Below are 23,883 nucleotides of genomic sequence, written 5' to 3'. Positions count from 1 at the left end.
AATACCACCCTCTTGTGGTTGTGAAATACATTACATTTCTGCCATATATTCCACTTGTAGTAGCCTATAGTTTTTAAACGCAGGAACATTTACATCACAGATGGGTCTTTATAGGATTTGAAGGATTTTTTAAATGTTATTTCAACTCCAGCTGCTGCCTGTTACCTGAGCATAGGCCGCCTACACACTTTTATTATCCTATTATGATTTTACATCTGCTCTGCCTGCTGCTGTGCATCAAGTTTAAAAGTTCACCAATGAGCCCTGGAGGGTTTCCTCAGCCCTCAATTACATTACCCATAGACCTTCATACAGCATATTAAATGTACATGATTAATTAATTCCAAGGGATAAAACGACGAAAGCAAAAAAAAGATGAGCTTTAAATGTTACTTACACTCATCAGCCTTCCACTGCATTGGGTTTACTCAGCTTCTAAAGTAAAATATGCCCTTGAATTAAATGAATATGCACACGATGGGATGATTATAATATCTCTGAGATGAAATACTATGTGAACATTATACACCGTAAGACAGTACTGCTAAAAGATTATGGTCACAAAAACAAAATGTAAAAGATTCTTTCAATAAAGATTTTATTAGTTGTTTGTGTTTTTTATTAAATTACTGTATTATTGTTTGATTTTCAGCCTTTTAATGAGCATTGCTTCATGTGTTTTATACCCAGAAAACAGACCACAGGTCAGTCAGAGATCTGGAGCGATGGTGTTTTTATTTCAACTCGGTATCTGAGGTACATATTTACTGATTCCACACAAATGATACCAGGCTACATGTATGTTCTTCACACGTTAGCACGACACGGAGAACACGTCAACATCAACATGACAACAGACATGCACAAACAAGGCAGTGACGGGGGGGAGTCGAACCGACCGACCGACCGACCGACCGCTGGCCCGAACACAAAGAACCGACCAGTCACAATGGGTGAGTTCACTGACATGACAGGGGGAGGGAGGTGTAGAGGAGGGAGGAGAGGACGAGGGGAGACAGAGAAAGAAGAAGAAGAGGAAGTAAAGGGGGAACAAAAGAGGAGAGCAGAGGGGCTAATACCTAAAATATTAAGACAAGTCGTAACACTGAGCACCATAATAAACAATAAATAATATTTTCAGTATTGACAATAAATACCAAGAATCTCATAAATAACATTATTATTCCTTTTTCATTGACATATATCCTTAAATCTCATAGAAGTTGCACATTTTCCCATCAAATAGTATAATTCACCTTTACTGCAGCGCACACTCACACACACACACTCACACACACTCTCTCTCACACACACACTTTGTTCTTCCCACTCTTTCCACTCTGTCCAGTGTTACGAGAGCAATACTGTAGGACGGGGGGACACGGGGGGTCGTCTACAGGTGGTTTAAAGGTGATGCTTAGCTTGTTGGGGGGTCACATGCAGACTGATATCTACAACTGTAAACTCCCTCCCCCCCTTTTACCCCCTCCTCCCCCCTTTTTTATATTTTCAAACCTTTCCCGACTGAAACACAACATCTTTCCCGTCCCATCATTCACCCTCTCCTCTGATTTAATCTTAATTTAATTTAATTTGATCCCTCCCTCCCTCTAGCCCCCTGTCTCCCTCCCTCTCTTTCTCCCCCCACCCTTTTTTTATTTATTTATATGTATTTCTTTTCTCTCTCTCCGGGTCTATTTCAGGTCGCCGGCGTCGCCCTGGATGGTTTTCTTGATGCGCAGCAGCATGGTGGTCAACCACTGGTCCAGACGAGACACCGAGTCGAACTCCTTGACGGCCTCTGTGAACGCCTCGCTGTTCTGCTCCTCGTGGGCTTCCAGCAGTTTCTGTCAATGCACAGAGAGAGAGAAAGAGAGAAAGAGAGAGTTAACGGTCATGTCACCACCATACACACAGTTATTTAACAAGACACGCAACAAGAAAACCAGTCATATGCAGAGCAGAACTCAGTATCAAACAAAAATAAACAGCAAAATAGTATATATGCTTTAAAAAAAAAACCTCTAAAAGAACATTATTTAAAGAGGAACTTTCACTAATTACAGTAAGATGTTGTCCTTACATATATATAAAGATATGAGTTGTCTAGTCAATTATTAAAGGGACAATGAGGAGTTTTGGAAAAGCGAAGCGTTTTCCCACTACATTTATGAGCCTCCGTGCGCACTGTGAAATTCTTTGACCGGCGCAAGACAGACTCATGTTTTCATTCATCAAGAATTAAAGTCAGAGGTTGGAAGACGATCACATACCGTGGTAGTTCCGACCATAAACGGCGATTCAGCGGCGTTATTCTCATGACTCGCCGCAAAACCGAAAGTAAAAAACACTGGTCGGCTCGACCAGCATTTCCACCACCACTAATCCAAAATAACGATAGAAACAAAACAATATATTTATCGAAAATGGGCCCATTAACAAGTGTGGGTTACGTAGTTTCATCCACATTAACGTGAGACTTTTTTATAACCAAATAGAAACTCCTCGTTGTCCCTTTAATATATGGATATTACTATCATTATATTAATAAAACACAGTCGGAGCTGTCTTGTCTTGTTCATTTTAATTGTAGTTATTGTTTTGTCAGTCATGGTATTGTTTAAAATGTATGTATGGTATTGTTTCATGGTCTATATTGTCTATACTTATTTGTTAGTGTACTACATTGTTTCATGTATATGTCTATATTGTCCAGTGTGAACTTGTATTCTTTTATTGTCTCCATGTATACGTTTTTTACCCCAGGAAGAATAGCGGATGCTCAGCAGATGCTAATGGGGATCTTATTAAACATAAATCACGGAATAAGAAGAACAGGTGAATTTTAAGAAGAAAATGATGACCTGGATAAGGATGCTGATGTGTGGTTTAAAAATGCATGAAAACATATTAGAAGACATTATTATTGTTCTATAACTGAAATATTATTGTTATATGATCATGTTTTTTCATTCATTTCAGAAAAATATCTATTGTAAGATGTTATTTAGGTTCTTTCTCTGCATCCAATCGGTCTCATTAGTGTGTAAAATACACATGTAACATGTATCTTGTGTGTTTTATCTGATTGTATGAACAGAAACATCTTCATTATTTATAAAACTGTAGCAATCATATCTGTGAATATCCTCATTCATCTAGGCTATCGTTATCTCTGGGCAACAAACTGAATGGAAGGCAACTGGACTTGTATTTGTCTAGGAAGACGTTTCCCCTCTTATCCAATGGGCTTCATCAGTTCGCAACACATCGGTCTGATTAGTCCTCACCAGTCTGTAGCAAACATAATCTTTATATTCATGCACACTCAGAGTTTGCGATCGGATCCTTCTTATTGTGATGTGATAAATTGTGTATAACTCAATCTGTGTAAAGGTTTTTTTTTTAATTAAATGTCCACAGCCACGCAAACAGCTCTGTAAATGTAAGTGCAGCAGCAGCTCTGAGCTGAGAGCTAAAGTTTCCGGCTCCATCCACTAGTTATTGAGCTGGTTTTCTTCCCTGGAGCCTGTGGAGCTAAAAATACATTTACCTTTAACAGCTTGAGCTCTCTTGAGTCTGAGAAGGCTGGAAACATCTCCTCGTACTTCTCAATGGCCAACTGCAACACACAGACACACACACACACAGAGGTGAGTCATTAACGGAAGCTCAGTATGAATGTGTGTGTGTGTTTATGCACATGCTGCATCGTTACCTTGGCGTTCAGCTCATCCACTATGAAGTGACACAGTGAGGCCTTGAAGAAATACTCTTTAGCGTTGTACTTCAACAAAGGGTTGTCCATGGTGCTCATCGCCACCTGAAACACACACACACACACACACACACACACACACACACACACACACACACACACACACACACACACACACACACACACACACACACACACACACACAAACAAACAAACACACACACAGTTACTCAGGACTGTATTTGATCTTTGATCTATTTGATCTCGTCTATTTGAACAGACGTGACTCGGTCGTTACCTGCTCGTAGATCTCGATGCCTTTCTGGTACTGCTCCAGCTGAGCGCTGTAGTGTCCAACCTTCAGCAGACATTTGTTGGCCGAGCTGAAACACACACACACAAACACACACAAACAGACACACACACAGATGAAGAACACCTCAAAGTAAAAAGAAGAATTGTTTTCCAGGTTGAGTTTTCACACAGAAGCTTCATCCAGATGTTAGAGGACGTGTTTGAAGTGTAAACATAATAAGGTTTAATACTTCACTGATCCATTACTGTAATTGACCATGCATTTTAATATCATACAACTTAACTTATCCATAAAAGAAAAAGAGAATATATGAAATATTTCGGAAGTCATCAACAATTTGACGTTTTTCAGATCAAAATGTCACGATAAAAACTTGTAATTCATTTCACTGAGTGTAACAATAACTGTGTAGATGTTTGTGTACCTTTGTACGCACACACACTTGTTTTTCAGTATGTAACTTTTGATTTGATTTTATATTTTTTGGAAAGTGCTCTACAAATCAAATTATTACTACTAATAATAACAACAATAATGAACTCGTGATGCAAGTTTCATACAAGACATACAGGACAAATAGCTTTACAACAAAGAACTGACCTGCAGCAAGTAGTGAATGAACATGAACATGAACAGACAGAATATGAACATTAAAACGTGTTGAACCATTAAACAATATAGAATAATAGACAAATCTAAATGAATAAATAAATAAAGTAATTAATCCACTACTTATTTACTATTTATTGAATAGTTTAGAACAATTTACCTGTTTGATTCCTCTCCCTTGTAGTAATCTGCTGCCTGCTCATAGTGGGCAATGGCCTGAAAACACACACACACACACACACACACACACACACACACACACAGGAGGGTGTAACGATGTGTAGTTCATTTACAGACATTTTAAAAACCTGATTTTATTTGTAATTAATAATGAAAAACCAACATAAAGGTGACGTTACCTTCTCGATGTCGACCAGCTCAGACTCGTAGATCTCTGCTATGGTGATGTGATGTTTGGCTGCGATGGTGAAACGGCCCTGTCATCGACACACACATACACACACACACACTATTGATCATTTACACACCTGATACAAACTAATTTAATTTTTCTAATCCGTCATTGTGAATCATCATCCTATTTATCCTATATGGTTTTTAATAAAGTCTTATTCTATTCTATTCTATTCTATTCTATTCTATTCTATTGATTTACACAAAATTATATCGTACTACTGTAAGTGGGATACTGAATGTCAACTGGCCTAGTTGAAGTTGAACACGTCATCTACATTTTTATATTTGGTTTTAAATAAACTACAACAGCAATGTGAAACAACAATTCAATAACAACAATTAAGGATTTCTCTAGGGATCGACAAAAGTTACACACTATAGTGAAAAAGTTAATTGCTTTTTGCAGGTGCTTAGTTTGCTTCTGCCTTGGGCCGGCGCTGGGTGTGTGGACTCACCATGTCGGTGTAGATGTCGATGGCCTGGTTTAAACAGTTGATCGCCTCTGGAAACACAAGAGAAAAAGAAGATGAAACATCGTCACAGTCACACAGGAAACAGTCGACTCCTTCAAATTAAAAGCCCTGTTTTATCCCTCCTGTGAGCAGCACTAACCCGCTGACCCACCGTGTTTCACTCGTCTCGTCTCTGTGTAACCTACATATCACGTTTCCTGGAGCGACCCGACGACCCACTTTAATCCTCCAACAAAACAAAACACCTCTGGGTCCTGAGTGACTCTGTCGAGGCTTCGCTCAGCACAGACTCATAAAGGAGCGTACTGTTATACAACGTGTGTGTGTGTGTGTATTGGCAGCAAAGATTTAGTGTTTTGACATCTTGGAGACAAAACAATCAATAATCAGATGGATAAACCTCCCACAGGACGACAGGAGGAGGATGACAAAGATGCGGTCACCATGGAAACAGGCAGAGATGGAGGCTAATTTAATACAAAACAATATTTTTCCATACATCACAGGGTCAATCTGTCAATATCAGCTGTGAATATATAGCCTATAATAAATAATTGTGTCTTTTTTTTACCCCCTCTCTCTCACCTCCTTGTTATTTCTATTTCTCTATTATCAAGTTAATTTCATTCATTTATTCAACCCAGGGGCGGAGTGGCCATCGGGAGGACCGGGAGATTTCCCGGTCGGCCGGCGGCCAATAAACCCAAGTCAGCCGGCCCGCAAGCTGCTCTGCGTGGCCGTGTGGTGCTCATGAGTTAAAAGTAACTATAATCACAAGTCCCGACGATAATATCCAAGCTCTACCTCTATACCACTGTGTAAGTCCACCCATTATTTATACCCCTTCATGTCTCTCTACCTCTCACTCATGGTTGCGATAGTGAATCAGACTCTCATCAATCCAGCCTACTAAATGATTTGTTTAGCCTCCTATCTTTATATAATTATTTTACTTCAATGTTACAAAACCTCCATGACCACAAAATATAAAATAACCAGCAATTTAATTAGTTTGTTTGTTCTTAAAGTAATGTAGAATGGTGCAAAGCCTCATGGGAAATGCGTCAGCCTGTCACTGTGAAAGTTATCATTAAACTAGCGGCTGCGGCTAAAAACAGAACGACTCACGGAAGCTACAGTCTATGAAGCTACCCAGCAAACCTGATCAGTCCTGCCCGTGTGTTACATTATTTATAAGTTATATTAATTTAACAAGACAACAAAGTCCGTGCTTTACTGCAAGTGGGCCAGGGGGCGGCGGTACGCGGACCGCGGTACCGTTACGAGCCGGAACCTCTCACATCACAGCAGCAGCACTACTCTGTCTTCTCCATGGGCACCGAAGCATGTTGGTGAGTAGGACGAGACCCGAAACGAAACCGTGGCGTTTGCAGCGCGCTGTCAGTAAAATCCATTTGTAGAGTAGTTGAGAAGGGGGAAATAAAGGAGTAAACATGACTGGATGTAATGTTATGGTCAGCAGTGTTAAGTAGGCTAAATCTGCTTGGGAGGCACTAATTGCAGCTCTTTCACATTCTGTATTTCTGTAATTTTTTTTTTTTTTTTAGCTAGATAAAAGTAACAATGTGTTAAAATCATGGATGTATTGGTTAAAATGCACCAGAATATGGGAAATGGTGTAGCCTTTACAAAAAAATTTCTGGGGGAGGACCCCCAGACCCCCAATTAAGTTGTTTCACCCACTTTTTTTTTTTTTGCTTCTGGCACTCATATATTTTGCCATATGGAATGACACATGGCTCTGTTTGAGCGGTGAGCGGTACAGAAATATGTAAATGGTGTGTGTGTGTGTGGGGGGGGGGGGGGGGTTGGGCCGATGGTGGGCCGGTGCGGTCAGAATTTTCCCGGTAGATTTTGGTGCCCCACTCCGCCCCTGATTCAACCTTTATTTAAACTCAGGAACACACTGAGCAAAAACATAAATAAAAAAGGTCAGAGACACGAGAAACAACGACGCTGAGCTTCAGACAGAAAAAGTGTTGGGAAACAAAAACAACAATTAAAAAGTAGAGCAACAGCAAAAAAAAATAAAAGCAACGAAAACATCAAGAATACATCAAATACAAACCTGAACAATTAGATTAACTGAGATGAAACAGGAACATCTGGAATTAAACTGTAAAGTAATATAAGATTTTAAGGTGAAGCTCATGTTGAAGATAAATTTACCAGTGCAGCGAGTTTAAATAAAGACTTTGGACAGTGTTATTTGTTGTTTTGGTGCAAGTTCATTATACTGATTAAACCCTAAATTAGCCTACATATGTATTATTTACACACTGATCAACAATATCATTAATACAGGCGACTGCTCATTAAATATCTGTGACTTGATTTAAGAGCTGATTCTGGATCATTAATCATCTGGTTTGAAACTTTATTTGTTTTCCACGACTTCAACAAGAGTCGTGAGCTCATTTATCTTAGTTTTTACTCTCTCGCTGATTCAAATTTTAACCATAATTGTCTGTTTTAATTGAATTATTTTTTAATCAGTGCAGTATAATTTTTTTTTCTTCATTTTAGGCACTTGTTCATGTAATAAAACCTGTAATAGTTTGAAAGGTTTATAAGTTGTTCCTCCTCCAGAGAGAAGCTGCAGCTGTATTAAATATCACATATTATTGATCCATGATGTGGTTTCTGAAACACAAATACGCAGAAACAGTTTGTGTTGTCGACACTTGTAAACAAGCAGCAGCTCAACTTCCACCTCTCTCTCCCTCCCTCTCTCTCTCTCTGTCATTCTGCTGCAGTGTTTTCAAATCAAATCAAAAATAAAAATATAAAACCCTGAGAGAAACTCTGAGAGATTCTGACACACAGACTCAACTCGCTCTGTAATTTTTCTGCCACAACGAGTCGAGACAGTGAACGTCTCATCTCTCGCTGCAAATTCCTTCATGAATTTGAATTTGAATTTATATTTATTTAAGTGTCATGCACCAATTAAGGCACCCACCCAGCCTATAAGGGCTTACAAGACACATTTCATATTTAGACACCAAACAAAATCATCAGAGTACAGACAAATTCACATAAATAATTTGCTTTTTCTTAATGTCCAGGCACTTTTTTTTTATGAAAGTAGCTATAGTAAAGACTTCTTTTATGAAGAACCATTCCGACTTTACCTCATCATCAGCCCAAAATGACTTCACATTTAGCATTTTCTGAAACAAAAACTGCCTGGCTTCGTCATATAACGGACAATGAAACACAAAATGCAGTTCATCCTCAATTACATTTGGATCAGGTACTTAAACTAGAGGGAGAATCCCAGCCCTCAACTGGACACATAAAGATCTCTTGGATCTGACTAGTGGCAAAGTCACATATGGTTCTGGACAATACACATTTTTCAACTGGCAATAAGTTCATAATGATAAAAAAAACAAAAAACAAAAAAAAAAACAGGACGAGCTGGATGGACGGAGGAGACGACAAGAGTTAATTAAAGCAGCTGTGTGATGTCAGATGTGACAGATGTGAAGACTATTAACAGAGCAAAGAGTGACACTGATGTGGACATTAATCAATAATCAATAGAAGTGAAGCAGAGAAAACGATGGAGAGACTCAACAGACGGAGGTGGAGGTCAGTGAACGCACCATGAAACCTATAAAACCTGTTTCTGATCTTTAAAACATTTTTTAAAAAGCAGCAGCTGTTATATAAGAACATCTGGAGACTGAAGGAGAGACACACACACACACACACACAGAGTTGAGATAAGTCTGATTTGTATCTCCTGGTTGTCAACAGCAACAGAGACCAGATCTCACTACGTCCATCTTATGTCTGATAAGCTGTGATGTCACAGGCCCAGTGTGTGTGTGTGTGTGTGTGTGTGTGTGTGTGTGTGTGTGTGTGTGTGTCACTCACCCTGTGGGTCGGCCTTCTTGTAGGCGTTGCCGGCGTCGACGAAGCTGGTGGCCGAGTCCAGTTTGTTCTGGAGCTGCATGTGGAGCCGAGCGGCCTGACAGAACGCATTCCCCGCAGCTAAACACACACACACACACACACACACACACACACATACACACACACACACAAATGCAAACATATTGTAATTAAAATTCCGTTCAGTGTTGCAGTAAAACAATCATTCGTCATTTTTAAATTTTTACTCTCAGTGAACGACATGACTGATGACTACAGCTGTCTGTTGGAACACAAATTGAACAAGTTAACAAGATCAAGTTACTTGGAATAGTCTTGGATAATAAACTTTCGAACATATTGATCACATTATGAAGAAAATGGGTAAAAGTACTGCAGTGGCAAGAAAATGTTCTAAGTATGTCAAATCAGATACTCTGAATGAAGTAATCAAGGCTCTAGTGTCGTCCCATCTGGATTACTGCCTGATTATTTGGTCATCTGCAGCCACCAAAGATATTTAACTTCAAATTGCACAGAACAAAGCAGCTAGGATTGCTCTCAGTTGTTCACTGCATGCAAATATCTTAAAAATGCATCAGAATGTATCATGGCTTCTGGTTGGAGACAGACTGAAATTAAGTCTCCTATAACTTTCATGAGAAATTTGATTACCTTAACAATAAAAAACCACAATATTTCTCAGACCAGATAGTGTTCACCAGAAATGTCAACAAATATGCAACCAGACAATCAAGATAATTTACTGGCACCTAAACCAAGAACAAACTTTTTAAAACATACTATACCATTATAGGATGGAACACATTATTACCTAATAACATCAAAAATATTAACTCAAAACACATTTTTAAAAAGGTAGTAATAGACTATTTTTTAAATAAATTGTAAATTCAATGAGTAAGACATATACTGTGTAATGTATAATAATTTATTATAGGAATTTATTTGTGGGTTGAACTGTTGTGGTACTGTAATGTGATGTATGATGTATTCTAAAAGCTCATTGCTGTTGTGTCTCTGCACTGCACAGAGATCACCTGTCAATCATTAAACATTGTGGGCGGGACTTTGACCTCTTGTTGTCATTTCTGGTTGTGTTGATGTTTGAGTTTGTTGAGGTGGAGCCGTGGAGGAGATCACTGCTCATGATGAAGTTTCTTTACCTGAACTCACATTTCTCCACATGGAAATAGAAACTTCTCTGAGCTCTGAATGTTTGTTGGATATTTGTGTTGATGTGTTTGTTCAGATCCACTCACTAATAAGGTCTATGAGCTTTAATCAAAGTGTAAACATCACGACTATAATCATACCCATGTTACTAATTAACCTAACTAGTTGCTCCTCCAGTTGTTTATTATTCGTGTCATTTACTTTTCCAGCCTTTTGTTGCTCTTGTCCCAACTTTACAGAAACAATCAGTGTATGTTGTACTCCAGGTATCAATAGATGAGATCATTACACTACAGAGAATGATGTATGACAGCTAATAGACCAATGTTTGCATTCTCTGAGTGAAATGTCTGAATATATAGCTAATGTTGTTGACAATAAACTTTGGTGATATGTATTTTTGCACTTTGTATGTATAGTGTGTGAGAACTGAAAATTAATATGTTGAGCATCTTCCATGTCTGGAATGGATGTTTTCTTGAGTCTATAAGGTAACAATAATACAACCAGACTTCATTGTAAATAGGAAAAGTTGAGATCTACAGCTGCTGCTCCTCGCACTGGAATGAGGAAATATCTGATTATCTGCTGTCAAACTGAGCTGCACCTTGATCAGGTGTTTCCTTGTTCCCTCCCCTTCAGATCTACAGTTTGAAGATGGGTGGAACCAACATGTGGTGAAGAGGAGGAGCCGACAGGCCCCGTTCACTGCAGAGACACATGTTGTTGAGATCAGAGCTCAAACTAGTTTCACTTCTGAGCAACAGAAACTCAGACAGCTCTGAGCTGAAGCAGCAGATCAGATCCCAGCAGGAAACTCAAGTGAGTGGAGTCAAAGAGCTTCAGAAGAAGCTGGAGCAGGAGATCACTGAGCTGAAGAGGAAAGACGCTGAGCTGAAGCTGCTGTCGCACACAGAGGATCACACCCAGTTTCTACACAACTACCCCTCACTGTCAGCACTCAGTCCATCTACACACTCATCCAGCATCAACATCCGTCCTCTCAGACACTTTGAGGATGTGACAGCAGCTGTGTCAGAGCTCAGAGACAAACTACAGGACCTTCTGAGAGACACATGGATGAACGTCTCAAGGACTGAGACTCAAGTGACTCAGAATCGGGTCACCCTACCACTTCACGTGAACGCGCAAAACAAAGGGGTAGGGCCAAGGGGGCAATTCAACCGACCAGCACCAGTACCAGTACCAGAACCAGTACCAATACCAGTACAGACTCAAGTGGATGTTTTACTGTCACCACCACCAGAGCCCAGGACCAGAGCTGACTTCTTAAGATATTCACAGGAAATCACACTGGATCCAAACACAGCAAACTCATGTCTGTTATTATCTGAAGGAAACAGAAAAGTGACATATTATATGGGTAAAGTTCAGTCTTATTCTAGTCACCCAGACAGATTCACTTCATGGCCTCAGGTCCTGAGTAGAGAGAGTCTGACTGGACGTTGTTACTGGGAGGTGGAGAGGAGAGGAGGAGCAGTTTATGTAGCAGTCGCATACAAAAATATCGTCGTCGTCGTCTGTGAGAGGTGAAATGGCGCAGAAAGGAGTTCATCTGGACCAGGAGACCTTCTCTTGTTCCATCTGTCTGGATCTACTGAAGGATCCAGTGACTATTCCCTGTGGACACAGCTACTATGAGACGGATCAGCTGAGTGAAGATCTTCTCACTGTCCTCCGCTGCTTTATCAGCAGAGCCATTGATGGCCTCCACCTCCTGTTGAAGCACCTTCACATCTTTCTCTGTGTCCTGGATTCTCTTCTGGATTTTCTGTCGACTCAGCTGCAGCTCTCTCTGCCTCTCAGTCCTTTCTGCTGCAGCTGAGACTGTGTCGTGGCCTTTATGTTCATCCACAAGGCAGACAAGACAAATACACTTCTTATCAGTGCGGCAGAAAATCTTCAATACCTCATTATGACGAGAGCAGATGTTCTCCTGGAGCTTCTTGGAGGGCTCCACCAGCTTGTGATTCTTAAATGTAGGAGACTCAAAATGAGGTTGGAGATGATTCTCACAGTAGGAGGCCAGACATTGCAGACAGGACTTGACAGCTTTGAGTTTCCTCCCAGTGCAGAAATCACAGGCCACATCTTCAGGTCCAGCATAGCAGTGATCAGCAGGAGCAGCTTGGAGTCCAGTCTTCTTCAGCTCCTCCACTAAATCTGCTAACATGGTGCTTTTCACCAGAGGAGGCCTCGGTGTGAAGGTCTGCCTACACTGAGGACAGCTGTGGATTTTCTTCCCATCCTCTGCATCCCAGTGGGTTTTAATACAGTTGAAGCAGAAAGTTTGTTTGGATGTAGTGACAAATCTTGGGCTTTAGTTTGTTTCAACAACAGTTTCAGATTTAGGTTCAACAGCATCGAGACTCCAGTCTCAGGTCCTCGGTCCTCCAGAGTAGGAGTGTACCTGGATCACAGAGCAGGTATTCTGTCCTTCTACAGCGTCTCTGAAACCATGACTCTCCTCCACAGAGTCCAGACCACATTCACTCAGCCTCTACATGCTGGAGTTTATCTTTACTGGTCTAATGGAGCCACAGCAGAGTTGTGTAAACTCAAATAGTCAAAGATCATTGAAGGTGCAGTTGGTTAAGATCTGTATTTTAGTTCATCACTTTCTTTAGTCTCCATGTTTGTTGCTAAAAGCTCATTGCTGTTGTGTCTCTGCACTGCACAGAGATCACCTGTCAATCATTAAACATTGTGGGCGGGACTTTGACCTCTTGTTGTCATTTCTTGTTGTGTTGATGTTTGAGTTTGTTGAGGTGGAGCTGGAGCCGTGGAGGAGATCACTGCTCATGATGACGTTTCTTTACCTAAACTCACATTTCTCCACATGGAAATAGAAACTTCTCTGAGCTCTGAATGTTTGTTGGATATTTGTGTTGATGTGTTTGTGTGTTGTTGTTGTTGTTGTTGTTGTTGTTTGGGCCTTAACAGAGAAATCACAGAACTTCCTTTATCACTGAGCTTTGTTCTCACTGTGGAAACTAAGAAATCTACAATCACATTTACACTGATTTGTTTGTTGTTGTTGTTGCTTATCTTACACTGTATGGGCTATTGGGATATTTTCTTTTCAGTGTGTAACAAAAAAAAAAATCCAGAACTACATTAACAGTGATGTGTTTGTCAGATCAAATGTTGTTGTTTAAATCCATCCATAAATACGGTCTCCCGGATTTATGATTATCACCAATTACTGTAGGAGATGATTTATTATTTTCTTTTCCATATCTGAAATTCATTTAAACAAACTGTTTGAATGTTGTAAATGTAACTGAAGTGAATAAATGATTCTCCATATGTAGTATAAGAATCAATGAGTAATATTTCCGTTGTGTTTACTTTTGAAGGTCTTCTTTAGACATAAGGATACAGGATCTTTGACATTTAGTGAGAGAACAAGGATTACACATATGAGAGATGATGGGAAACATTAGAATTAGGGGGAACACTTTATGTGAAGTGTGGGTGCATAGCACATTCATAAGTATGGAAGCCCATTTCAATTGTTCACTGCATGCAAATACCTTAACAATGCATCAGAATTCATCATGGCTTCTGGTTGGAGACAGACTGAAATTAAGTCTCCTATAACTTTCATGAGAAATTTGATTACGTAACAATAAAAAACCACAATATTTCTCAGACCAGATAGTGTTCACCAGAAATGTCAACAAATATGCAACCAAACAATCAAGATGTGATCATTTACTGGCTCCTAAACCAAGAACAAACTTTTTACGTAAAACCTACTGTAATATACAGAGCCATTATAGGATGGAACACATTATTACCTAATAACATCAAAAATATTAACTCAAAACACATTTTTAAAAAGGTAGTAATAAACTATTTTTTAAATAAATTGTAAATTCAATGAGTAAGACATATACTGTATAATGTATAATAATTTATTATGGGAATTTGTTTGTGGGTTGAACTGTTGTGGTACTGTAATGTGATGTATGATGTATTATAAAAGCTCATTGCTGTTGTGTCTCTGCACTGCACAGAGATCACCTGTCAATCGTTAAACATTGTGGGCGGGACTTTGACCTCTTGTTGTCATTTCTTGTTGTGTTGATGTTTGAGTTTGTTGAGGTGGAGCTGGAGCCGTGGAGGAGATCACTGCTCATGATGACGTTTCTTTACCTGAACTCACATTTCTCCACATGGAAATAGAAACTTCTCTGAGCTCTGAATGTTTGTTGGATATTTGTGTTGATGTGTTTGTTCAGATCCATTCACTAATAAGGTCTATGAGCTTTAATCAAAGTGTAAACATCATGATTATAATCATACCCATGTTACTAATTAACCTAACTAGTTGCTCCTCCAGCTGTTTATTATTCGTGTCTTTTACTTTTCTAGCCTTTTGTTGCTCTTGTCAGAAACAATCAGTGTATGTTGTACTCCAGGTATCAATAGATGAGATCATTACACTACAGAGAATGATGTATGACAGCTAATAGACCAATGTTTGCATTCTCTGAGTGAAATGTTTGAATATATAGCTAATGTTGTTGACAATAAACTTTGGTGATATGTATTTTTGCACTTTGTATGTATATAGTGTGTGAGAACTGAAAATAAATATGTTGAGCATCTTCCATGTCTGGAATGGATGTTTTCTTGAGTCTATAAGGTAACAATAATGCAACCAGACTTCATTGTAAATAGGAACAGTTGAGATTTACAGCTGCTGCTCCCCGCACTGGAATGAGGAAATATCTGATTATCTGCTGTCAAACACACTGAGCTGCACCTTGATCAGGTGTTTCCTTGTTCCCTCCCCTTCAGATCTACAGTTTGAAGATGGGTGGAGAGGAGGAGCCGACAGGCCCCGTTCACTGCAGAGACACATGTTGTTGAGATCAGAGCTCAAACTAGTTTAACTTCTGAGCAACAGAAACTCAGACAGTCATCGTCGTCGTCGTCGTCTGTGAGAGGTGAAATGGCGCAGAAAGGAGTTCATCTGGACCAGGAGACCTTCTCTTGTTCCATCTGTCTGGATCTACTGAAGGATCCAGTGACTATTCCCTGTGGACACAGCTACTGCTTCAACTGTATTAAAACCCACTGGGATGCAGAGGATGGGAAGAAAATCCACAGCTGTCCTCAGTGTAGGCAGACCTTCACACCGAGGCCTCCTCTGGTGAAAAGCACCATGTTAGCAGATTTAGTGGAGGAGCTGAAGAAGACTGGACTCCAAGCTGCTCCTGCTGATCACTGCTATGCTGGACCTGAAGATGTGGCCTGTGATTTCTGCACTGGGAGGAAACTCAAAGCTGTCAAGTCCTGTCTGCAATGTCTGGCCTCCTACTGTGAGAATCATCTCCAACCTCATTATGAGTCTCCTACATTTAAGAATCACAAGCTGGTGGAGCCCTCCAAGAAGCTCCAGGAGAACATCTGCTCTCGTCATAATGAGGTGCTGAAGATTTTCTGCCGCACTGATAAGAAGTGTATTTGTCTTGTCTGCCTTGTGGATGAACATAGAGGCCATGACACAGTCTCAGCTGCAGCAGAAAGGACTGAGAGGCAGAGAGAGCTGCAGCTGAGTCGACAGAAAATCCAGCAGAGAATCCAGGACACAGAGAAAGATGTGAAGGTGCTTCAACAGGAGGTGGAGGCCATCAATGGCTCTGCTGATAAAGCAGTGGAGGACAGTGAGAAGATCTTCACTCAGCTGATCCGTCTCATGGAGAAAAGAAGCTCTGAGCTGAAGCAGCAGATCAGATCCCAGCAGGAAACTCAAGTGAGTGGAGTCAAAGAGCTTCAGAAGAAGCTGGAGCAGGAGATCACTGAGCTGAAGAGGAAAGACGCTGAGCTGAAGCTGCTGGCGCACACAGAGGATCACACCCAGTTTCTACACAACTACCCCTCACTGTCAGCACTCAGTCCATCTACACACTCATCCAGCATCAACATCCGTCCTCTCAGACACTTTGAGGATGTGACAGCAGCTGTGTCAGAGCTCAGAGACAAACTACAGGACCTTCTGAGAGACACATGGACAAACGTCTCACTGACAGTGACTCAAGTGGATGTTTCACTGTCACCACCACCAGAGCCCAGGACCAGAGCTGACTTCTTAAGATATTCACAGGAAATCACACTGGATCCAAACACAGCATTCAGACATCTGTTATTATCTGAAGGAAACAGAAAAGTAACATTCATGTGTAAAGTTCAGTCTTATTCTAGTCACCAAGACAGATTCACTTCATGTTTTCAGGTCCTGAGTAGAGAGAGTCTGACTGGACGTTGTTACTGGGAGGTGGAGTGGAGAGGAAGAGCAGTTTATGTAGCAGTCGCATACAAGAATATCAGCAGAGCAGGGGGAGAAAGTTTGTTTGGATGTAGTGACAAATCTTGGTCATTAGAGTGTTCCAACAACAGTTTCACATTTTGGTTCAACGACATCAAGACTCCAGTCTCAGGTCCTCAGTCCTCCAGAGTAGGAGTGTACCTGGATCACAGAGCAGGTATTCTGTCCTTCTACAGCGTCTCTGAAACCATGACTCTCCTCCACAGAGTCCAGACCACATTCACTCAGCCTCTACATGCTGGAGTTTGGCTTTACCGGGACTTCGGAGTCACAGCAGAGTTGTGTAAACTCAAATAGTCAAAGATCATTGAAGGAGCAGTTGGTTAAAATCTGTATTTTAGTTCATCACTTTCTTTAGTCTCCATGTTTGTTGCTAAAAGCTCGTTGCTGTCGTGTCTCTGCACTGCACAGAGATCACCTGTCAATCAAACATTGTGGGGGGGACTTTGACCTCTTGTTGTCATTTTCTTGTTGTGTTGATGTTTGAGTTTGTTGAGGTGGAGCTGGAGCCGTGGAGGAGATCACTGCTCATGATGAAGTTTCTTTACCTGAACTCACATTTCTCCACATGGAAATAGAAACTTCTCTGAGCTCTAAATGTTTGTTGGATATTTGTGTTGATGTGTTTGTGTGGTGTTGTTGTTGTTGTTGTTGTTGTTGTTGTTGTTGTTGTTGTTGTTTGGGCCTTAACAGAGAAACCACCAGACCTTCCTTTATCACTGAGCTTTGTTCTCACTGTGGAAACTAAGAAATATACAATCACATTTACACTGATTTGTTTGTTGTTGTTGTTGTTGTTGTTGTTGTTGTTGCTTATCTTACACTGTATGGGCTATTGGGATATTTTCTTTTCAGTGTGTAACAAAAAAAAAAAAGATCTAGAATTACATTTACAGTGATGTGTTTGTCAGATCAAATGTTGTTGTTTAAATCCATCCATAAATAAGGTCTCCCGGATTTATGATTATCACTAATTACTGTAGGAGATGATTTATTATTTTCTTTTCCATATCTGAGATTCATTTAAACAAACTGTTTGAATGTTGTAAATGTAACTGAAGTGAATAAATGATTCTCCGTATGTAGTATAAGAATCAATGAGTAATATTTCCGTTGTGTTTACTTTTGAAGGTCTTCTTTAGACATAAGGATACAGGATCTTTGACATTTAGTGAGAGAACAAGGATTACACATATGAGAGATGATGGGAAACATTAGAATTAGGGGGAACACTTTATGTGAAGTGTGGGTGCATAGCACATTCATAAGTATGGAAGCCCATTTCAATTGTTCACTGCATGCAAATATCTTAAAAATGCATCAGAATTTATCATGGCTTCTGGTTGGAGACAGACTGAAATTAAGTCTCCTATAACTTTCATGAGAAATTTGATTACGTAACAATAAAAAAACACAATATTTCTCAGACCAGATAGTGTTCACCAGAAATGTCAACAAATATGCAACCAGACAATCTAGATATGATAATTTACTGGCTCCTAAACCAAGAACAAACTTTTTACGTAAAACCTACTGTAATATACAGAGCCATTATAGGATGGAACACATTATTACCTAATAACATCAAAAATATTAACTCAAAACACATGTTTAAAAAGGTAGTAATAAACTATTTTTTAAATAAATTGTAAATTCAATGAGTAAGACATATACTGTATAATGTATAATAATTTATTATGGGAATTTATTTGTGGGTTGAACTGTTGTGGTACTGTAATGTGATGTATGATGTATTATAAAAGCTCATTGCTGTTGTGTCTCTGCACTGCACAGATCATCAAAATCATTAAACATTGTGGGCGGGACTTTGACCTCTTGTTGTCATTTTCTTGTTGTGTTGATGTTTGAGTTTGTTGAGGTGGAGCTGGAGCCGTGGAGGAGATCACTGCTCATGATGACGTTTCTTTACCTAAACTCACATTTCTCCACATGGAAATAGAAACTTCTCTGAGCTCTGAATGTTTGTTGGATATTTGTGTTGATGTGTTTGTTCAGATCCACTCACTAATAAGGTCTATGAGCTTTAATCAAAGTGTAAACATCATGATTATAATCATACCCATGTTACTAATTAACCTAACTAGTTGCTCCTCCAGCTGTTTATTATCCGTGTCATTTACTTTTCCAGCCTTTTGTTGCTCTTGTCCCAACTTTACAGAAACAATCAGTGTATGTTGTACTGCAGGTATCAATAGATGAGATCATTACACTACAGAGAATGATGTATGACAGCTAATAGACCAATGTTTGCATTCTCTGAGTGAAATGTCTGAATATATAGCTAATGTTGTTGACAATAAACTTTGGTGATATGTATTTTTGCACTTTGTATGTATATAGTGTGTGAGAACTGAAAATAAATATGTTGAGCATCTTCCATGTCTGGAATGGATGTTTTCTTGAGTCTATAAGGTAACAATAATGCAACCAGACTTCATTGTAAATAGGAAAAGTTGAGATTTACAGCTGCTGCTCCTCGCACTGGAATGAGGAAATATCTGATTATCTGCTCTCAAACACACTGAGCTGCACCTTGATCAGGTGTTTCCTTGTTCCCTCCCCTTCAGATCTACAGTTTGAAGATGGGTGGAACCAACATGTGGTGAAGAGGAGGAGCCGACAGGCCCCGTTCACTGCAGAGACACATGTTGTTGAGATCAGAGCTCAAACTAGTTTCACTTCTGAGCAACAGAAACTCAGACAGTCGTCGTCGTCGTCTGTGAGAGGTGAAATGGCGCAGAAAGGAGTTCATCTGGACCAGGAGACCTTCTCTTGTTCCATCTGTCTGGATCTACTGAAGGATCCAGTGACTATTCCCTGTGGACACAGCTACTGCTTCAACTGTATTAAAACCCACTGGGATGCAGAGGATGGGAAGAAAATCCACAGCTGTCCTCAGTGTAGGCAGACCTTCACACCGAGGCCTCCTCTGGTGAAAAGCACCATGTTAGCAGATTTAGTGGAGGAGCTGAAGAAGACTGGACTCCAAGCTGCTCCTGCTGATCACTGCTATGCTGGACCTGAAGATGTGGCCTGTGATTTCTGCACTGGGAGGAAACTCAAAGCTGTCAAGTCCTGTCTGCAATGTCTGGCCTCCTACTGTGAGAATCATCTCCAACCTCATTTTGAGTCTCCTACATTTAAGAAACACAAGCTGGTGGAGCCCTCCAAGAAGCTCCAGGAGAACATCTGCTCTCGTCATAATGAGGTGCTGAAGATTTTCTGCCGCACTGATAAGAAGTGTATTTGTCTTGTCTGCCTTGTGGATGAACATAAAGGCCACGACACAGTCTCAGCTGCAGCAGAAAGGACTGAGAGGCAGAGAGAGCTGGAGCTGAGTCGACAGAAAATCCAGCAGAGAATCCAGGACACAGAGAAAGACGTGAAGGTGCTTCAACAGGAGGTGGAGGCCATCAATGGCTCTGCTGATAAAGCAGCGGAGGACAGTGAGAAGATCTTCACTCAGCTGATCCGTCTCATGGAGAAAAGAAGCTCTGAGCTGAAGCAGCAGATCAGATCCCAGCAGGAAACTCAAGTGAGTGGAGTCAAAGAGCTTGAGAAGAAGCTGGAGCAGGAGATCACTGAACTGAAGAGGAAAGACGCTGAGCTGAAGCTGCTGTCACACACAGAGGATCACACCCAGTTTCTACACAACTACCCCTCACTGTCAGCACTCAGTCCATCTACACACTCATCCAGCGTCAACATCCGTCCTCTCAGACACTTTGAGGATGTGACAGCAGCTGTGTCAGAGCTCAGAGACAAACTACAGGACCTTCTGAGAGACACATGGACAAACGTCTCAAGGACTGAGACTCAAATGACTCAGAATCGGGTCACCCTACCACTTCACGTGAACGCGCAAAACAAAAGGGTAGGGCCAAGGGGGCAATTCAACCGACCAGTACCAGTACCAGTACCGGATGTTTTACTGTCACCACCACCAGAGCCCAGGACCAGAGCTGACTTCTTAAGATATTCACAGAAAATCACACTGGATCCAAACACAGTAAACAGATGGCTGTTATTATCTGAAGGAAACAGAAAAGTGACATATATGGGTAAAGTTCAGTCTTATTCTAGTCACCCAGACAGATTCACTATGTATGCTCAGGTCCTGAGTAGAGAGAGTCTGACTGGACGTTGTTACTGGGAGGTGGAGTGGAGAGGAGTAGGAGTTTATGTAGCAGTCGCATACAAGAATATCAGCAGAGAAAGTTTGTTTGGAGGTAGTGACAAATCTTGGTCATTAGATTGTAACAACAACAGTTTCACATTTTGGTTCAACAACACCAAGACTCCAGTCTCAGGTCCTCAGTCCTCCAGAGTAGGAGTGTACCTGGATCACAGAGCAGGTATTCTGTCCTTCTACAGCGTCTCTGAAACAATGACTCTCCTCCACAGAGTCCAGACCACATTCACTCAGCCTCTACATGCTGGAGTTTGTCTTTACGGGTTTGATGGAGACACAGCAGAGTTGTGTAAACTCAAATAGACAAAGATCATTGAAGGAGCAGTTGGTTAAAATCTGTATTTTAGTTCATCACTTTCTTTAGTCTCCATGTTTGTTGCTAAAAGCTCATTGCTGTTGTGTCTCTGCACTGCACAGAGATCACCTGTCAATCATTAAACATTGTGGGCGGGACTTTGACCTCTTGTTGTCATTTCTCGTTGTGTTGATGTTTGAGTTTGTTGAGGTGGAGCTGGAGCCGTGGAGGAGATCACTGCTCATGATGAAGTTTATTTACCTGAACTCACATTTCTCCACATGGAAATAGAAACTTCTCTGAGCTCTGAATGTTTGTTGGATATTTGTCTTGATGTGTTTGTGTGTTGTTGTTGTTGTTTGGTCCTTAACAGAGAAACCACCAGACCTTCCTTTATCACTGAGCTTTGTTCTCACTGTGGAAACTAAGAAATCTACAATCACATTTACACTGATTTGTTTGTTGTTGTTGTTGTTGTTGTTGCTTATCTTACACTGTATGGGCTATTGGGATATTTTATTTTCAGTGTGTAACAAAAAAAAAAGATCTAGAATTACATTTACAGTGATGTGTTTGTCAGATCAAATGTTGTTGTTTAAATCCATCCATGAATAAGGTCTCCCGGATTTATGATTATCACTAATTACTGTAGGAGATGATTTATTATTTTCTTTTCCATATCTGAGATTTATGTTAAACAAACAATGTAACTGAAGTGAATAAATGATTCTCCATATGTAGTATAAGAATCAATGAGTAATATTTCCGTTGTGTTTACTTTTGAAGGTCTTCTTTAGACATAAGGATTCAGGATCTTTGACATTTAGTGAGAGAACAAGGATTACACATATGAGAGATGATGGGAAACATTAGAATTAGGGGGAACACTTTGTGTGAAGTGTGGGTGCATAGCACATTCATAAGTATGGAAGCCCATTTCAATTGTTCACTGCATGCAAATATCTTAAAAATGCATCAGAATTTATCATGGCTTCTGGTTGGAGACAGACTGAAATTAAGTCTCCTATAACTTTCATGAGAAATTTGATTACATAACAATAAAAAACCACAATATTTCTCAGACCAGATAGTGTTCACCAGAAATGTCAACAAATATGCAACCAGACAATCAAGATGTGATAATTTACTGGCTCCTAAACCAAGAACAAACTCTTTACGTAAAACCTACTGTAATATACAGAGCCATTATAGGATGGAACACATTATTACCTAATAACATCAAAAATATTAACTCAAAACACATTTTTAAAAAGGTAGTAATAGACTATTTTTTAAATAAATTGTAAATTCAATGAGTAAGACATATACTATATAATGTATAATAATTTATTATGGGAATTTATTTGTGGGTTGAACTGTTGTGGTACTGTAATGTGATGTATGATGTATTCTAAAAGCTCATTGCTGTTGTGTCTCTGCACTGCACAGAGATCACCTGTCAATCATTAAACATTGTGGGCGGGACTTTGACCTCTTGTTGTCATTTCTTGTTGTGTTGATGTTTGAGTTTGTTGAGGTGGAGCTGGAGCCGTGGAGGAGATCACTGCTCATGATGACGTTTCTTTACCTGAACTCACATTTCTCCACATGGAAATAGAAACTTCTCTGAGCTCTAATGTTTGTTGGATATTTGTCTTGATGTGTTTGTTCAGATCCACTCACTAATAAGGTCTATGAGCTTTAATCAAAGTGTAAACATCACGATTATAATCATACCCATGTTACTAATTAACCTAACTAGTTGCTCCTCCAGCTGTTTATTATTCGTGTCATTTACTTTTCCAGCCTTTTGTTGCTCTTGTCCCAACTTTACAGAAACAATCAGTGTATGTTGTACTCCAGGTATCAATAGATGAGATCATTACACTACAGAGAATGATGTATGACAGCTAATAGACCAATGTTTGCATTCTCTGAGTGAAATGTCTGAATATATAGCTAATGTTGTTGACAATAAACTTTGGTGATATGTATTTTTGCACTTTGTATGTATATAGTGTGTGAGAACTGAAAATAATATAATGTTGAGCATCTTCCATGTCTGGAATGGATGTTTTCTTGAGTCTATAAGGTAACAATAATAAACCAGACTTCATTGTAAATAGGAAAAGTTGAGATTTACAGCTGCTGCTCCTCGCACTGGAATGAGGAAATATCTGATTATCTGCTCTCAAACACACTGAGCTGCTGCACCTTGATCAGGTCTTTCCTTGTTCCCTCCCCTTCAGATCTACAGTTTGAAGATGGGTGGAACCAACATGTGGTGAAGAGGAGGAGCCGACAGGCCCCGTTCACTGCAGAGACACATGTTGTTGAGATCAGAGCTCAAACTAGTTTAACTTCTGAGCAACAGAAACTCA

At 40.1% G+C, this 23,883-nt stretch overlaps 3 protein-coding genes across 5 annotated transcripts in view; 2 read left to right on the top strand and 1 right to left on the bottom strand.

Annotated features, from left to right (window-relative positions):
- Nucleotides 1-1,694: 1,694 nt before the first annotated feature.
- Nucleotides 1,695-23,883, bottom strand: part of napba (N-ethylmaleimide-sensitive factor attachment protein, beta a) — a gene marked incomplete at both ends in the record, with an annotated part of 47,520 nt that continues 25,331 nt past the window's right edge. Inside the window, 8 exons of one of the 3 annotated variants that reach the window (XM_083988337.1) lie at nt 1,695-1,847; nt 3,554-3,622; nt 3,719-3,823; nt 4,017-4,101; nt 4,804-4,859; nt 5,003-5,080; nt 5,516-5,562; nt 9,440-9,556. In XM_083988337.1, the coding sequence (XP_083844463.1) occupies nt 1,695-1,847; nt 3,554-3,622; nt 3,719-3,823; nt 4,017-4,101; nt 4,804-4,859; nt 5,003-5,080; nt 5,516-5,562; nt 9,440-9,556 (710 nt within the window). Of the gene's footprint in view, nt 1,848-3,553; nt 3,623-3,718; nt 3,824-4,016; nt 4,102-4,803; nt 4,860-5,002; nt 5,081-5,515; nt 5,563-9,439; nt 9,557-23,883 lie in introns of those variants that run through there. The other 2 variants (XM_083988338.1, XM_083988339.1) reach the window with 2 other exon arrangements.
- On the top strand, nt 15,618-17,291 carry LOC310998345 (tripartite motif-containing protein 16-like; the record flags this gene model as incomplete). Its single annotated transcript, XM_083988333.1, has 1 exon — nt 15,618-17,291. The coding sequence occupies one exon, from the start codon at nt 15,618-15,620 to the stop codon at nt 17,289-17,291; it is 1,674 nt and encodes a 557-aa protein (XP_083844459.1).
- LOC310998348 (tripartite motif-containing protein 16-like) lies at nt 19,732-22,173 on the top strand. The gene has a single exon (XM_083988336.1). The coding sequence runs from the start codon at nt 19,747-19,749 to the stop codon at nt 21,508-21,510; it is 1,764 nt and encodes a 587-aa protein (XP_083844462.1). The 5' UTR covers nt 19,732-19,746; the 3' UTR covers nt 21,511-22,173.

The sequence above is a fragment of the Trachurus trachurus genome (assembly GCF_905171665.1).
Source record: "Trachurus trachurus genome assembly, chromosome: 15".
Classification (NCBI taxonomy): domain Eukaryota; kingdom Metazoa; phylum Chordata; class Actinopteri; order Carangiformes; family Carangidae; genus Trachurus; species Trachurus trachurus.
This window is presented reverse-complemented; position numbering and strand designations above follow the sequence as displayed.

Bases quoted from the DNA above. Each gene is read 5' to 3' on its own strand.
- LOC310998348 (XM_083988336.1), top strand. From the start codon at position 19,747: ATGGCGCAGAAAGGAGTTCATCTGGACCAGGAGACCTTCTCTTGTTCC.